The sequence below is a fragment of the Python bivittatus genome, unplaced genomic scaffold (assembly GCF_059951505.1).
Source record: "Python bivittatus isolate LINGU-HERP-01145 unplaced genomic scaffold, Pbiv_v1 ctg000280_np1212, whole genome shotgun sequence".
NCBI classification, from domain to species: Eukaryota; Metazoa; Chordata; class Lepidosauria; order Squamata; family Pythonidae; genus Python; species Python bivittatus.
Window position 1 is genome coordinate 843,009 of NW_028277066.1, and position 13,902 is coordinate 856,910.

Genomic DNA, 13,902 nt, shown 5'->3' on the forward strand with positions numbered 1-13,902 from the left:
TAAAAGAGAGACCTGAACGTGTAAAAAAGGGACGGAAACGTTAAAAAAAGCCGGGTTGAAATGTTTGAAAGCGGATTTAAAAATGCAAAACACGGGCTGAGGCGTTTCCAGGATCGACGCGAACCTGTGCAAAAGGACGGAAAGGTGTAAAAAGCGACGGAAACATTAGAAAAAAGCCGGGTTGAAATGTTTAAAAGCGGGTTTAAAAGTGCAAAACACGGGCTGAAGCGTTTGGAGCGACGCGGACCTGTGCAAAAAGACGGAAAAACCGACTTAAAGGGGATTTAAAAATAAAGCCGCGGTCGTGTGAGGAAAGGGACGGGGGGAGGCGGCGGCCGTCGCGCGCGCTGGAGGCGCCCCCCGCCCCTCGGCAGCCCCCCGAGCGGGGCGAAGCGGCCCCCAGCCCGGCCGGCTCCCCAGGCCCGCCGCGCCCCGCCCCGCGCCCGCCCCCGGCGTGTGGCCGCGGCCGCCATGTTGTTTGGCTTGTGAGGAGGCGGAGGCTGGGCGGCAGCAGGAGCAGCGGCCGCCGCCGCCGCCGCCGCCGCCACGGCCGCCACGGAGGACCCGGACGGGCTGTCCAGCCGCCGCCGCCGCAGGGACCGAGGGTCGCCGCGCCATGACCGGGAGCCGCCGCCGCCGCCCGCGCGGCCAGGTGAGCGGGCCGGGCCGGGCCGGGCCGGGCCTGCGCGCCGGGCGGCTGGGCGGGAGGCAGGGAGGCCGCGCGGTCGGGCCGGGGGCGACGGGGGCCGCCCTGGCGGTGGGGCGGTGGGGCAGCCTGGGGCTGCGGTCGCTTCGCCCTCCAGGAGGGGGAGGGATGCTGACGGCGGGGCGGGGGCGATAATAGCGGGAATAACAACAAGCAGTTTTGCCCATTAATAGGGATCGGGCACCAGAGGGTGAGGGCGAAGAGTCGTAATGATCACCACCAGTTTTACCTGTTAATAGCGATTAGACACCCGGAGGACGAGGGGCAAGAATAATGATATTAACGATGATGATGATGACGATCGCTTTTGCCCATTAGCAGGGATCAGGCAGCAGGAGGGTGAGGGGGAACAAACATAACAACAGCCAGTTTCACCCGTTAATAGTGATTAGACAGCAGGAGGATAAGGAGGAATAATGATGATGATGATGATGACGATGACAGTCAGTTTTGCTCATTGTTACTAGCCACCAGAAGGAATAACAACAACAACAATAATAATAACCATCCGTTTTGCCCTTGAATGATAATAGTTCTTAGCCACCAGGAGGAGGAGGATGGGGATGGAGGTCAAGATGGATGCTGTTGCTTGCCTGGACCTATGAAGGCAGAGGATGGGCGGGAAAGCCTGGTCCCCCCTGCAGTGGGGATCCATCCAGCACAGAGAGTTGGGCTCCCGGTGTCATCGTCCCCTTCCAGGGGACGGATTGGGGAGGGGTGGTGGCTGTCCCGGAGGTGCTTGGGAAGAAGGAGTGAGTGGGGTGTCTGCAGATGGTCCAGGAAGGAAAGTCATGGGGTGGGGAGTGGATTGGGGGTCCAGCAGCTTGTGGTGTAGGGTTGGAGTTAGGAGGCCTCCAGGGTCCTCTCTGGGCAGGTAGCTATGCTCTGAAGAAAAGCCCCTAAGAATTCAGGGGGGCTCATGCCCTGATTGGGGCATGCAAGATTGCTCCCTTCCAGCCCAGCCAGATGCTTGTTTGCTCAAAAGTCAGATTTTAGCCAGTAAGCAGGAGCACACCAGTGTCTGCTTTGCCCTTGTGCTGCTGTGTCTCTCTGGAAATTGGTAAGTAAAGATGAGGTGTAATTAGCCTCTCCGAGGCTGGGTGCAGCTACATTTTGGATCCTCTGTAGGGCAGGAAGCTGGCTGTCCGTCCTCTTTGCTTTCTTTCCTCCACGTGATGCTTGGCAGCTTTCTGTTTCATTCCCCAAGCTGAGTTTTCTATTTTCGTTTTTCTGGCTGGTCCTAACTCCCATCCTGTATTATTACCATTAAATCACCCTTGAGCTCTGCTGTGGTTAATCCAGAGTAACTCCCATCTTCTGCTTCCTATCATCATGCAGATTAGACTACATTGAAAAGGGTGTGGGGAAAATCCACCCCTTCTTTGCTACTCACTGTAATCTGTGCTGTGCTTATGACTTAAGTGATTGAAGCAGGTTTATAAAGCACCTCCAGGTTGATGTGGGTAATAAAAACCTCTGAGTAAGAAAAGGAGCATGACAGAAGTCAGTTCCTAATGTCTTACTGACCACACTGACTAATGTCTTACTGACCACAAATGACTAAATATGAGAATGTACCAGCACATTGGCTATTAAATATTTCGATAACTAGGATCTTTCATATATTTATTTTCAAATCCTGGGATTAGGGTCACTAAGGAGTAACTAATATGTGATCTCTTATATGAGTTTGAGAATCTCTCTTTAGACACCCTTGTAATAATTATGTGTACCCAGAAACACCCATGTGCAGAGATGAGGCTTATGAAAGTACTTTTTTTCCATTTTCCCTCCAACCCTTTGACAGGATGCTGACAATTATTGTTCTTGGTATGGAATAAGCTCTATACTCTATGGGATATCTATATTTAAATTAAGAGGTTCTTTTGAGGAACCTGAATTAATAATCTTCCCCCCACACCAAGGTTACAGGAGATCCACATTGTCCCTTTATCAGTTTAGATGTTTATTTTTCTTCCCACTCCTTTTGCACTATATTTATTTATTCAGTTTGTATGACTGCTCAACTCTGGATAGCTGACAATCACTTTAAAAATAATCAAGAATAAGCTAGTAACAATGGTAAATGGCACATCTGTGCTCAGAGTGATAGCCGGGTTTTACCTGAATGGATTTAGAACTGTTAATGGAATCCGTTCTTCCTAGGTGACATGGTGTGGTTCTGGGAGAGAGGTTCCCTTTGAGGGTCCACTTTGGGAGATCCGTGCTTTGCTGATGATGTTTGAGGTTCTGGAGTGCAGTTATGCTATAGCATGAGAAGACAGAGGTCTTTTCAGTGATGTCTGAAAAGTAGCAATGGGATGGTAGGTCAGGTTCTGTTGTATCATGCCATATCATGGCAGAGTATTGCTGATTTTGGTTACTTCTGAAGGTTCCATCTTGTAAGCTCTTTAATCTTCTCTGGTCCATTCTATCTAATTGTCTCTTACTACTGTTCAGAAATAGTTCTTTTAAAACGTATCATTGCTTGGGACCTGCAAATCAGAATGAGGTTTACAAACTTAAGTCCGAGTAAATGCGCATGTCTAGAACTGGCCTTTCAGCTAATTTGTAGGAATCTCTCAGTTGCTAGCGGAGTTTTCTCGGAAATTCCATTTCTTTTAAGAAATTCTCCACTTTTTCAGAGCGCTGTGCCTCTCTTTCTGGAGTGAGCATTTTCTGTTCTATCATTTCCTTTCAACTGACCCGAAGGACTTGCTGTTTGCTGATGCTTAAGTACTCAGTTCAGATTCCACAACTTCTCAGTTCTCCTTTTCTGTGCAACCTGCTGGGTTGTTGTTGCTTGCTATTTTTCCTTAGCCTGCTCCTTAAAAATCCAGAATGGGAAATTTGTAGAGGTTTGAAAACAGCTGGGATATTTCAGAATTGTCAGAGAGGGGGGAAATATTGGGTCAGAATGGGAAGGCTTCTTTAGCTTGTGGCAGAGGCAGTGGCTGGAAAACTGTGGCCAAGGTTGGAAAAAGACTGGGAGAAGTAATGATGTTTGGGGGTTTGAAGTCACCACTGCAATCAAGGTTTTGCACAGCTTTAGAGGGCTGAATGTTACTTGGTTTATGAAAGGTTGGGATAGCAAACTGCTGTGTCATTTCATGTGGCAGTAAGCAAAATATCTCCTGGTGCCATATGGAGTTGTGCATTGAAATTGTATAACTGCAGAGGTGTTAAGAGGGAAGGAGACAGAAAGAGCTAAGAGGAATGTGAGAGGGATACTTTTTGTTCGAGGGCAAAATTGCAGGTTGCTATTATGCTTATGGAACTGTGTAATCAGGTAAGAGGAAGCAAGGCTCTCCTCCTTTGATATTTCAGATAAATTATACAGCTCGTTAAAGAGCTATTCCAGCTGGCTCTCATGTGATCTATCCTGCTCATGATGAAGTATAAAAAAAAACAAACAAACTTACTAGGTTTTGGATTTTTGTAGAAGGCAGGAACCTGTTTTACTCTGAATTAAACTGTTGGCACATTTACTTTATTACTTCCTTGTAGTGCCTTTTCAGGTCACAGATAGTCATCTTTTTCAAGCTCTGCAATAGGAATTGTTCCTGGGAAAGTCTAAATCTGAAAATGGCCCTTCCCCGTAATGTACGTTCCACAAAAATGCTTTGCAGCGTGCTGGTTATAATATGCCAAGCTCTACTGGAGAGAATATAGTTGGGCTTATAGAACATGCTAGGGTTAAGCTGAAATGTGTTTTGTTAGGTCGTGGATCCTAGTTTTGTAGGAATCCAGGTACTGTTTTAATGTGTGATATGAGCCAGCTATAATATGGTGTAGAGGTTAAAGTGTTGGACTAGGTGTGGGAACATCCAGGTTCTCTTCCCTCCTTAGCCACAGAAGCTCATAGAGCGACTTTGAACTAATCATTCTGTCTCAGACTGATCTATCTCGCCAGGTCGTTGTTTTGGTAAAAAAAATGGGAGAAGAGAGTGCTGTGTCTGTTGCCTGGAGCTTCTGAACAAAAAGCTGGATATAACTCAGTCAGGCATATGATTTATGGGAGGGAATAAAGTATAATGTGAAGTTAGCAGTTGTGGGTTTTTGAGGCTTATTATGTTGCACGAACCCAGACGCTCTGTCATTTAGTATTTTGTTGCATATTTAGAATTTTAGACATGTTATAGAAAAGCTTATTACTTAAAATGACTGATAGAAGTAGGCTAATGAAATGCTTTTAAATTAAAATGGTATTTAAGGAATGTCAGCTTTGATAGAAAGTATTTTTTTAAACCCTTCTGAGTGTCAGATGTGTGCAGTCTTTGAAGGGGGCCTATGCAAGTCAGTCTTTCAACCTCCTGGAGAGCAACAGGAACTGTCTAGTGACATTATTAGAGAGGGCAAGACCAATTTTCCTTCCCCTCCCTTTTTTGGGGAGATTTAGGAATGGGAATGGAAGATCTCTGGAAGGCCCAGTTCTCCATTTCTCCCCTTAAAACATCCCCTTCCCAAACCCCTTACTGTGGCCTGAAACATGCTACTGAAAATTGGCCAGTTCAGGGTATCGGGTCCACTAGTTGCCCATCCTTGTTCAGTGGCATACCATCTGGCCCTGGTGTTCCTGACACAGGGGTGTAGAACAAATGAAATCATTCTGGCATACCTCTGCTTAGGTCATACTCGACTTCTTCGTGCCCACATAGATGACAAGGTTTCTTCACAGGTTTGGTTAGGCTTATTTCAATTGAACAAGCTCCCTTTTGGTGCATTTACACAAACCAGAGGGCATTCAGAACCCTAAATATGCATAAATGCATTCAGAACCCTAAATATGGATACCAACATCGCTGGTGGAGAAAAGGAGTCTTCTTTCTTTCTTGGCTTCTGTGTATGTTTATTCTCTGAAGTGCTCTCGTGTTTGGGAGTTCTTGTTCACTCCCTCCTGACCAGGTTTATGGGAATCTCTGGACTGGTGCAGTGCTAGCAGCATTGTGGCTTGTGCCAGCCATTGTGCAAAATTGATCATTTTGAGCTTCCCCAGAAAGAAATAGCGGATGCTGTCATATAGTGGCTTGCTACTTTCATTTGAATCCTCCTAACCAGTGTTTCTCAACCTCAGCAACTTTAAGATGTGTGGAGTTCAACTCCCAGAATTCCCTAGCCAGCATGGCTGGCTGGGGAATTCTGGGAGTTGAACTCCACACATCTTAAAGCTGATAAGGTTGAGAAACACTGCTCCTAACAGTTGCTCCTATCTTCCTGGTGCTTCAGACTCCAGAAGTGTTGTGACTGTAATCATGGTTTGTTGATTCCAGCATCATGACAAATATACAGTTAAACTTGCTTAATGCTAGTTTTCTGCAGTACCTGAATTGGGTTCTTTGTGTAAAGGTAGAGAATACTTCTCTCAGAGCTTTCTTGTTTTGCTGATAGGTTTGTGGTGACAAAAAGGTATTGGGTTGCAGGTCTGTTACGGTGGGGCGACAGAGCAAGATGAGAGGCTGTTTATATCTAATTTTCCAGTTCCTTCATTCCCTTTCCATACTCATCTCTCTTTGTTTCATGGGAATTGCACTGTTGTTGGAAGACTGGTTAAATTTGTGATCCCAGATCCAAACCCACAAAAAATCACCATCCTGCACGAATGCAGTTGCTAAGATGGTTTTCTTTTGTTTCGTTTTTGCAGAGGGGAAATGCTTCCACTCAGTGTAAACACAACGAAGTGTATGGATGTGACAATATTGCCAGAAGCACAGCATGTGTTTCAGGCTGCTCTGTGCATTGTGACATCACCTAGTTTAAAATGTTGTTCTAGATTCCTTTTTCTGAGCTGGGAATATCCACAGTGGATGTTGGTGTGCATATCTTTCTACTTGCTTTACCCAGGTATAGCTCTTCTGTTGCTGTACAAGCTTTTGAAACCTTGGCATCTGTTGGGGATCTGACCTCTCAGTATGGGTCTGGGATGGGCCCATGAGCTTCCAAATATTGTAGAATTTGAAGTCCAGCTTCAAGTTATAACCTATAACAAAAGTTGCTTAATATGTATTGTTCATCTGGAGAGCTACAGGTTGCTCATCCTTGATTTAGAGTCTTCTCAGGCTAGATGGACCTGGGATGTGATTTGATGTATAAGCCACCTTCCTACGTTTTTATGTCACATATTTTACATTTGCCATAGCTGCAGTGGTTCCCAGGGGGGTAGGTTCGAAATGAACGGGTTACAGTGTATTTTCTTTATTTTCATTCTGTTCAGCATATCAGTTTGTTTAAAACACTTCTTGTTTTGGTCTGGGAGACACACTAGTAATTTAAAAATTGCCTATTAGGTTATATCCAAAAATAATTATTAAGTGTTGTTCATAAAGAATGATTTAGAATGTGAGGACAGGTCTCTGAGGAAATATAAAGGAAACACTGGAGGAAGAGAAGGGCATTTGGGGCAGAGTAAATATTTATGTGCAATCCTATGTTAGTTCCACACACATACCAATATTGATCATAAACCTAGTAACAGTTCCTATCTGTTCATTTAAGCTGTGATCATCTTGCCTTAACTGATGTATGTCCACGTTTCAATCTGGAGCATTCAGTGGGGGTGTGTGGGGGTGTGGGGGTGTACATACATACACTGCCAATTTTTCCAGCTTTTGCGAACCCCTTTTGATGAGACAGAATAATAGTTTAGAGGTCCAAGAAATGTTTATTGCTATTGAGAGGCAGTAATTGAGGCAGCTTCAATTATTCCCATTATTTCCCAGTACTTTGCTGAGGTTGGAAAGCTGTGAGAACCAATCCTGTCACCCTTCCTAGTGTCACTGTCAATCCCTTTCCCAAAGGAATGTGAATTTGAGAAAAGTAGATTAAATTCAGGAAAGATTATTTTATTTTATTTTTAAGCAGGGGCAAACTTCTGAACTTGCCATTCCAAAGTCCTTTTTCCAATAATCTCTGGAAAATCCATGTAAGACTTACTTACTTATCTATTTATTATTGAGAAGACGGGGAAAAAACCCACCTAGAAAGTGCTTTAACAAAAAAGTGAAAGAAATACAACAAAGAAAAAAAAGTTTTAATATATCATTATATAAACATTATGTAAACCATCGCAATTCTATATATATTTATCTAATGCAAATATTATTTAAGTACATATATATTTCTAATACATTTATATGATGATCATGTTTTTGTTTTTTGACCTACTGTATTTTGTATAAATGAGTCCCATATTTCATTATACCTGTCCATACAAAGTCTACGTTTATGGGCAATTCACTTGTAAGTAGCAAGTGCAATCAGGTCCAATCCATTGAATAAATGGGTCCATATATTTATCTTTCTGATGCTGCAATATCAATCTTTTGGCCATAGTAAGGGCACGGATAATCCACTTACATTGTTTGGTTGTCAAGTTCTATGTGCTAGGTATATAGTTCAAAAGAGTATTATCCTCTGAAAGTTTTAGCTTTTGTAACACAATCTTATTTATATAGTCCACTACTTTCTCCCCAAACTTGGTAAGTATAGGATATTGTAGAAACATATGTTTTAAAGAAGCATTATCCTTATTACATCTCCAACAAAATACTGTTTTTTGACGATCCTTTTCTATACAAACGTAATGGAGTCAAATAAATTCTAAATATTATTTTTTGTTGTAAAAGTAATAATTTGAGGTCCATTGATACTCTTTCCATTGTCTAGACAATATAGGAATCTCTAATTCTGTATTCCACTCATTGCTTAATATCTGCATATCAAATTGATTTATTTATGCCAAATATCTATAAAAACTAATAGTAAGCTTTTTAGTTTTAAAAGATTTAATAAGTTGTTCTAATATCTCAGGAGCCGAAAAATCCTATGCAAGACTTTAGGATAGTTCACCAAAGATAGTTACATCAGAAAAAGGAAGGCCCTCCAACCTATGTGCTTCCTGGAGATAAAGGATATTCTTGGTTGTGGCAATACTACAAAAATGTAAAGGAATAGGGCAATTACTAGCAATCAACTTGAAGAACATTTTATTAACAGCAAGTGTGTCTCAATCCGATTTTCTCCACTGATAGGTTAAATGGCTATGGGAAACACTTATAAATCCATTAGCTAAAGTTCACATGAATTAAAAATGCTAGGGGAAGTTTCCATATAGATCTGCTGAAGTCAGTTCTGCTCACTAACTAGGGGACTGGATGAAGGAAACTGTGTGAGATAGGCCTGGTTCTTAGATGTTAAACATCTAAGTTGGACCACTTCATTCTACAGATTCCCCCTTCATTTAAAAAAAAACCCTAGAAGATAGAGTCTAACCTATCCTTTTGCCTGGGCCCCAAAGGGAGAACATTGTACAACTTCGGCATTGTTAAAAAGTCCCAAACTTACTTTTCCTATCAAACCGTTTGTGAATTTAAGATACATGCCATGGTTTCCACCAGCAATCTTCTTGGTCAGTCCTGATCCTAAGAAAGCTGATGTAGAAGGAAGGAAAGAAGTACGTGCACTCTGTTAGCGTATAACAGAAGAATGGTTGCTTTTGGACAAGGTGGAAATGTTTGTACATTGAAGGGAACAAGTCTTTTAATATTTCATTGAAAGGTTTATTGAGATCATGCAATTCAATAGATGAGGAAACTTTCAAAGAAACAGGATTTTTGGAACATCCTAATTATTTGATATATTCATTTCTCTGGAAGGGTATGACCTAACAATGTTATTAGTTATCTTCAGTATTTTGAGGAATAACCTAACACATCTTTCTAGCAATACCATTCCCCCATGCAATTACCTTATAAATTATGATTGACTTCTTGAAATGTGTGTCACTGTGTGTCTGTTTGACCCAGTTGACATAAACTATGGAGTCATAGGAATTCTTGTGAACAGGATAAACACTTCACACCAAGTCATGGCTTGTAATCGTGGTATTTGAAAAAGCCACAATTGGTTAAATTTATCAGCGACGCAAAGCTAAGGGTCCCTGGTTATTTTCAGCTGGTGGGCACATTTGGAATTTTGAAAACATGTTGTGGGCAATCCTGCAAAAAGGCAGCTGGGGAAGTTTGTCCATTGTAAAGCGCAGCCGCAAGGGTCATAATACCCATTTACTGGGATTCAGCCTTTCCCATTAGCCTCGCAAGGCTCCCAATTCCTCTTCCTTATCTTTGACCTTCTTTTGAACATTTGGTCTTACTTCCAAACAGTGTACTAATCTGCAGCATTGTTTTTATTTCCTAAGAAATCTTATGGGGCCCATCTGGAGCCCAGAAGGATTCTAGGAAATCAAGAACATGCTGGAGGCTGCATGCCAGCTTCTTGTTTCATTTTAATTGAAAGCATTTTTTTTTTTTAAAGTCAAGTTAGATGGAGCAGGGCATCTAGCAGATGTAAAAGGAAATAAATCCATAGGCCCGTTTGCTGCATTAATGTCTTTCAGTCCACATTGGCTGTCTGTTAGCAACTCTTAACTTCTACTGGGAGCATAAGTGTGTACATATGCAGTACTATTGTACACAAAATCTTAAATATAGGATTAAGTCAGATTTCTAGGTAACGTGCATCCACCCTAGTGAATCAAGCCAATTGGCTGGTTTGCACAATACATTAATTCAGACACCTTGTCACAATGCCTGGGTTCATACAACACACAACACACAACACACAAAGTCAAAACCAAACAATCCACATTATGGCTTTGCTTGTAATGCGAACCCAAACTTAGATGTTGCCAGTCTGTTTTCCATTATCAGTGTTGGCACATTGTGCCGGAAAAATACAGTTATTTCCAAGATATTAACAAGTAGCATAATATTTCCTTTAGCAAAAAATCAATAACGTTTTTTACTTCTATGGGTGGTTGCAGTATTTACATGTCATTGCTACACTGATGAAGCGCAGCATGCATAAACTGGATGAATTTCATTCAGCTTTAAGTTTCTGCATAGATGCTTCATTTTGTTTGGTATTTTATTTTAACATACTACAGTTAGCTCTATTAACTGATTTGTATAATGCAATGAACTAGGCTGAAATGCAGTACTGTAGGGATGTTTTGTGGTTTAGTGTGTTGTTAACCCCAGCCTTTATCTAAGCATGTTGTATGAATCGGGCTATCACATTAAGCCATCACGTTTATTTTGGTGAAATGATGTCCATTGGGTCACAAAAAAACAAAACAGTTGAGTCAACATAGCTCCATATTAATAGAAACTCCTTGATACTTAACTAAGATTGTGATTTGGTGACCAGTGATTCTTCTAATCGTGTGGAATGGCATACCCTATTAAAGCTAATACTTTGGAGGAAGGCCATCTTTCATAAGATTATTCCAGAGATTGGTGGTGTTTTCGAGGCTTTCCCCCAAAATAAAATTTTTTAAAAAGTATAATTATGTCTAGGGATCTGAATGTCTGGGGCATTGAATGCTTGCTTAGAAAATGCCAGATGTCCATATCCTTCTGCCTTGCCTTTGTTCCTGTTCCAATTTATCACTCACTTTTGTTGCCTTTTTGGGAAATGGCGATAGTTGAACCTAATTTAAAAAAGTATTAATGTATATAACATTTGTTGTAACTTCCTGGCCTCTATGCCTGTCCTTTTAAAACAATGTGAAAATAGGTGTTTATTTCTTCTGATATTCTCCCGAATGTTTAGTATATCCGTTGGAGAAATGAGTGAACAGGAACTTTTTCATTTTTTTCCTTCTCAAACATTAATTTTTCTTGCCTGATATGTATCTCCTGTATCATATACATATTGTCAGCATATTCCTTCCTTATTGTGCCCCCCTAATCCACTAGTGTTGAGCTATAAATTCCACAGGACGAGACTTTAATACACGATGTTCTTCTTAAGGTGGGGGAGAGGGTCAAGATGGGCGAAGTCTTCTCAGTCAACTATGTTTGCAAGGACTTCTTGATTGTATAGTAGGATGAATGTTGGAAGAAGGGGACTATTAATAATGGGATTGTCTCATTTTAATGTGATTACTTCATAGTAGACTGGCTTCTGTAGGTTTGGTATCCTCCAGCAATTAGGGTGGAAACTAATCAATGCTGACATCAGGTTGCAACAGATGTTCCCAGGTAGGAGTTTAATAAGTCATATAAAAAGCAAAGCTGTGAAAACAGTGAATATGTTTTGGGTAAGGATTCCTATCAGTGATTGATTTCCAGGATCTGCCAGTGTGGGGGGCTAAGGATGGTCAACTAGTGTATTGCTTTAAAGACTGACAAGATGCAAAAATAAGCAGGAAGCTGCCAGTTCATTTTTAAAAAGCTGTTGCCCTTAGAGAAGAATAATTATATTTTTCTATTAAATGCAACATATTGGATTATAACTGTAGACCATGGTCCCCAACCTTTTTGGCACCAGGGATCGGTTTTGTGGAAGACAATTTTTCCATGGACCTTGTGTGTGTGTGTGTGAGAGAGAGAGAGAGAGAGAGAGTGATTTCAGGATGATTCAAGCACATTACATGATAAGGGTTTGATATGAGTCTGCAAGCAATTGATTTATTATGGTCTCTGCAGTCAAACCTCTCTACTAATGATAATCTGTATTTGCAGCCGCTCCCCAGCACTAGCATCACCGCCTTAGCTCCACCTCAGATCATCAGGCATTAAATTCTCATAAGGAGCACACAACCTAGATCCCTCCCATGCGCAGTTCACAGTAGGGTTCACGCTCCTATGAGAATCTAATGCTGCCGCTGATCTGACAGGAGGCCGAGCTCAGGCGGTAATGCGAGCGATGGGGAGTGGCGGTGAATACAGATGAAGCTTCGCTTGCTCGCCCGCCGCTCACCTCCTGTGCGGCCCGGTTCCTAACAGGCCACGGACCAGTACCGGTCCATGGCCCGGGGGTTGGAGACCCCTGCCGTAGGCCATTTCTGGTGCCCTAAAGGCTTATGACTACATTTTGAACTCTGTTTATTTACCAAATGTGTAAAATCTAACTGAATTGTTTGAAGTAGAGAAGATGTCCACTATCAGACAAAAGGCGATAGTTATGGACTTTGAAATTGCAGTGGAATAAAGTCTGTGGCACGCAGTTTTCTAAATAAATAGCGCGCTTGTGGAAAACTCAGATATTGTACCTTCTGTCTTCACTGTTCATATTCCTGATAACAAGAATTTGCTGTGAACAGAAACATTAAATTTTGGCTGGGTACTTATTATAATCAAATTATGTTCTTTGTCTATATGCAATGAACCTTTCTACCTTATTAGACAAGCTTTCACAGGAAGATAATGTACTTTTCAACTTGGAAAGAAATTTGCTTCTGCTTCTCTCCATATTTAATTTCTTGCTAAGTAAACATTTTTTTAAATTTCTCACAACGTGCATTCTTGTAGGATTTGGTTTGTGCGTTCTACCTTAAATATAGATTGCTCTGCCCAGTAGTGCAGAGTAACTTAGCTTTTGCTTTGACTTGGAATCCTTTCTATCTCCTATCTGAATATCCTGTAATGTTTTAGGATGCATCATATTGCTAGCCAGGTCCTTGTTTTGTGAGTTAACAAATCTGATATACCATACATTAAAAATTCCATAATGAACATTGTAAACAGATGTAATAGTTATCTAGTTTATGCCATCCTTTTTTTAAAATGCCTTCCTGATGTGACAGAAGTCTGGACAAGATTATTTATCTAATAAAATGTTTATATTTACTTTGACTATTGTGGTAATTAATCTTCTGGGAAGATATATGCAACAAGACCACTACGAAATGGTAAAAGGTGTACGATACGCCCACTTCACCATATCTTCATTTGGACACCTATTTGCAGAGCGGGGGGAAAAAGCTATCCTGTAAAACGAAAAAGGCAGAGAATTGAAATCTGTGGTTTGTCTTGCATATAGCGAGGAGCTGAATAGATGTCTGTCCTTTTCATATCGATACTGCAGATCGACCCCAGATCAAGGTGTGGTCCCCTCAGTCAAGAAATACATTTACAATACTGTTTCTTACTCAGAACTCCTGGCTGAACTCAGGAAAAGAAACCCTTACCATTCAATAAAATGAATAGGTGCCCTTTGTTCATTTTCTTAATTAATATCTGAGTCAATATAATTTTCAGGCTGTCATTCCACATTTTTCTGAAATGACTGCTGAATCTGGTTTGCGTAATTATTGTGGATTGATTCAGTGAAGATTATATATATTCACACATATGCACGCGCGCGCACACACACACACACCATACTTACATATAGACACACACAATGATTTTGGA

General features: G+C 41.5%; 1 protein-coding gene across 1 annotated transcript in view; it reads left to right on the forward strand.

Annotated features, from left to right (window-relative positions):
* Window positions 1-620: 620 nt before the first annotated feature.
* MTMR3 (myotubularin related protein 3) overlaps window positions 621-13,902 on the forward strand; it is a gene marked incomplete at its 5' end in the record, with an annotated part of 61,212 nt that continues 47,930 nt past the window's right edge. The window contains one exon of the mRNA XM_088143159.1: window positions 621-652. Coding sequence (XP_087999285.1) covers window positions 621-652 — 32 coding nt within the window. The remainder of the gene's footprint in view (window positions 653-13,902) is intronic.